The 3,285-nt window shown below is 40.2% G+C and overlaps 1 protein-coding gene across 2 annotated transcripts; it reads right to left on the reverse strand.

The window, feature by feature from the left end:
• Positions 1 to 1,908: 1,908 nt before the first annotated feature.
• Positions 1,909 to 2,891, reverse strand: hikeshi (heat shock protein nuclear import factor hikeshi). Of its 2 annotated transcripts, XM_008398677.3 has the most exons (2): positions 2,750 to 2,891; positions 1,909 to 2,626 (listed from the first exon to the last, which is right to left on the reverse strand). In XM_008398677.3, exons 1-2 carry the CDS (start codon positions 2,769 to 2,771, stop codon positions 2,178 to 2,180), a joined length of 471 nt encoding a protein of 156 aa, XP_008396899.1. In that variant the 5' UTR covers positions 2,772 to 2,891; the 3' UTR covers positions 1,909 to 2,177. The 2 variants fall into 2 exon arrangements, with proteins under 2 accessions (XP_008396899.1, XP_081459127.1); XM_081603001.1 differs by having other exon boundaries at positions 1,909 to 2,862.
• Between the last annotated feature and the right edge of the window lie 394 nt (positions 2,892 to 3,285).

Below are 3,285 nucleotides of genomic sequence, written 5' to 3' on the forward strand. Positions count from 1 at the left end.
TATCCACATAGTTTTCACTCTTGGCTACTGTTTATGAATACCTGCCTGATAAGGCTTAGATAACAATAGATCAAAAATTCATTTCAACACTAGTGTTCTCAAACTTATAGAATAAATACAAAGCATATCTCCAAAATGTAAACGCTTATTAACAAAAATAATTGAACCTTCCAGTTAAAATATTTTAATCAACAAACTCACAAAGCCAGTAACACTCAACTAAGCTAAGTAAATAGATGACAGAATAGTGAAAACCAATAACTGATCAAAAAACATAAAAGTAAAATATACAAATAAAATATAAAACAAATAACCAGTAAAAATGATAGAATGATGTCACAGTTAGTATGTTACTTTGAATGTTGAGATACCAGGTTTGTTTTGTGAAGTTTGGAAATGAGACTAAATTACTTTTCAGCCAATTAAGTTGCTTTCACATGTTTTCACAGGGTATGATATCATATCTGCCATCTCATACGCTGTTATATCTGGTCTCGTGATTTGTTATGTATTAAGTTGTTTCTATTTTTACATTTCTCATTTTAATGATCTTTTCAGTCACGTGATGCACCGTGAGGCTGTTTTGTATTTCTTTAACAGACCAAGCTCTAACATATTGATACACTTTATTATTTTTACTGATTTGGAGGGTTTGTGAAGTCTGAACAGCTTTGTTAAACTCTCTCACTGTGTTGCAGGATGATCCCTAGGAGCAAAATGGGGAAAACAAACACACCCTGTCAGTAAGGAATTCATCTGGTTTAGAGCCAAACTCCGTGACTCATCCTGAAAGTCAGCTAGGCTGGGTGTGTTCCCACTAAAGGCTTATTCATCATTACACTTCAAAGTGGAAACTGTGTTGAAGTATGTATTATGTTACTATAATACTAAAAATAATAAAATCGAAACTTCATGTGCAAAAGACTGACATTACACTGTAATGAACATGAAGGAGTCTTTATGAATGTTTATAGCTGTTGTCATGAAGGGTGATTCGGTAACTAATGACCAAAGTCCATTTAATGGACTTTTAATGCACCTTTACATTAAAAGTGTCATTATTTACCGAATTACACTTAATGACTAATGACAACAGTCATAGACATTCATAAAGACGCTTTCATGTTTATGACAGTGTCATGTCAGTCTTATGCACACCCCGTCAAAGTGTTACCATTTTTCATATGCAAACTCATGTAAAATACGCATATAATTAGTGTGATCGGTCTGAATTCAGTACAGTTTTACCTCACATTTCTTCCAAAGCTGCTTCATCACCCAACATTACTGGTCCTTCTTCTTCCACTCTGTCTGATGAATTTCACAGGGTTTGGTTTTGTTTTTCCTGTGTTTTCTGTATTTCCGGCTTACATGGCCCTGGAGCCTCATTCCACAGCCATCGTGAGAAAAAAAAAAGCTCTGATATATAAAGGTCATGGAGCGCACTGGAGCCGTCAAGGTGTTCAAATTTTTAAATGACTGCAAAACTTAAAGGACTGTCAGACATCACCATAGGCTGCCTGGGGCTTTACGTTCTGAATAAAGCTACAGACCACAGACTTTTGAATCTGAACTCATTTTTTTAATGTTTAAATGGGCTGTTATCCATGTTGCTTGTGTGCATCTTCTACCACACTTTATCCTTCCACTTAACTTTCTGTTAAGCTGCTTGGATACAGCACCTGAACATCCAGTTTTCTTTAGCAATATCATTTTGTGGCTTAGACAGTGACAGTCTACTAGACAACTACCATCTCAGCAAATTTCAAATTTAAAAATTGGAATTTTTAAATGTTGAAATGTAAAAAAAAAAAAAATCCCCATTGCTGTCAACTATAACATTACTTTAGCAAGGAGGTCAGTAAGGCCACACTTCCCTCTCATAGGATGAACTGAATACATAGTAAGTTTTGGGGCAGATCGGGTTTTATTTAGGAATCACTTGTGTTGGTCAATCAGTGGAATGAATGTGAACAAGTTAATGATGACAGGATGAAAGGTGTTCAGACAGAGTCAGGCACTCCGAGTTTCCACTGGCTTCCGTCCACAGACTGAGACAGTCACAGAGAGTCTGACATGTCCACTGTGGGACAAGAAGCGTGTCCGGTCTGACGGCAGAAGACTGTTCCCACATAGGCACTGTGGCTTAGTGTTTCATCGGGTTCTGGTTTGTTAGTTCAGCTTTTCCAGAAGTTCGGGTTCTGCGCCATCCTCCTCTGGAAGTTCTCATACCATTTGAGGATGCAGCTGGAGGGTATGAAGGTCTCCGTGGGGTTCGGCGTCATCTGCGCCTGGGACAGAGCGAACGAGGAGGCGAAGTTGTAGAGGCTGTCCAGCATTTTCTGGGTGAACTGCATGAACGTGTCCACAGTGGACACCGCTGCGCTGGACACTGGGATTTGCTGAGCCAGCTGGTCCAGAGCTTCAACGGACACGCCGACCTGGGCCACGGATGGCGACACGGAGGCCATCACGCCGAAAGGGTGCGCCCCGCCCTCCCCAGCCTTCAGGCCGGAGATCTTGAAGATCGCGCTGGGCTTGTCGTTGGTGATAAAGCCGAGCAACTGCCACACAGGAGCGCCGCTGCCCGGGTCCGGGAAGGAGAAGTATACGGCTCCTCCCATTCCTGCGGGAAAAGGCACGGTTCCCAGCATGAACACTACCACGTGGTTCACATTCTCAAAATCCGCCAAATTAAAGACGAATTTATCAGAGGCGACCTGTACCGCGTCAGTCTGGACCAACCTACCGGCCACCAAACACCCAAACATCTCTGCGGACAGCTGTCAACCCGGTTAGCTTAGCCTAGCCAGTTGCTACTGAATACAAACAGAACGTGAGAAACGTCTTCTTCTTCCACACTCATCAGACAGAAGAGAGAAAGAACCGGGAAATTGCTGCCCCCTTGTGTCTAATTATACAAATCCCTATTAAAACGCCTTTGTGGGATGCAAAAAATGAGCGCGTGATTTAACTATTTAAAAAAAAATTTATTTATATATTTCGCATAATATTGCGACGATGTATTAGGCCCGTTGTAGATAGAAGAAGGAGGAGCAAATTTCGATCAAAAACACAGAGATTAATCTAAGAAACGAAAGGAAATTACAGAAAAGGATTTTTGAAAAGTAGAAATTTTTAGAGGAAAAACTCCGAAATGTTTAGAATAGCAGAAATTTTCTAGAAAAAGCTTGGAGATTTCTGAGTTTGAAATGTCAACAAAAAAAATGCTGGAAAAAAACCTCAGAGATTAACCTGAGTTTTGCATAAAAAAATGTCTTTCTT

Source organism: Poecilia reticulata, chromosome 22 (assembly GCF_904066995.2).
Source record: "Poecilia reticulata chromosome 22, P_reticulata-male-v2, whole genome shotgun sequence".
Taxonomy (NCBI): domain Eukaryota; kingdom Metazoa; phylum Chordata; class Actinopteri; order Cyprinodontiformes; family Poeciliidae; genus Poecilia; species Poecilia reticulata.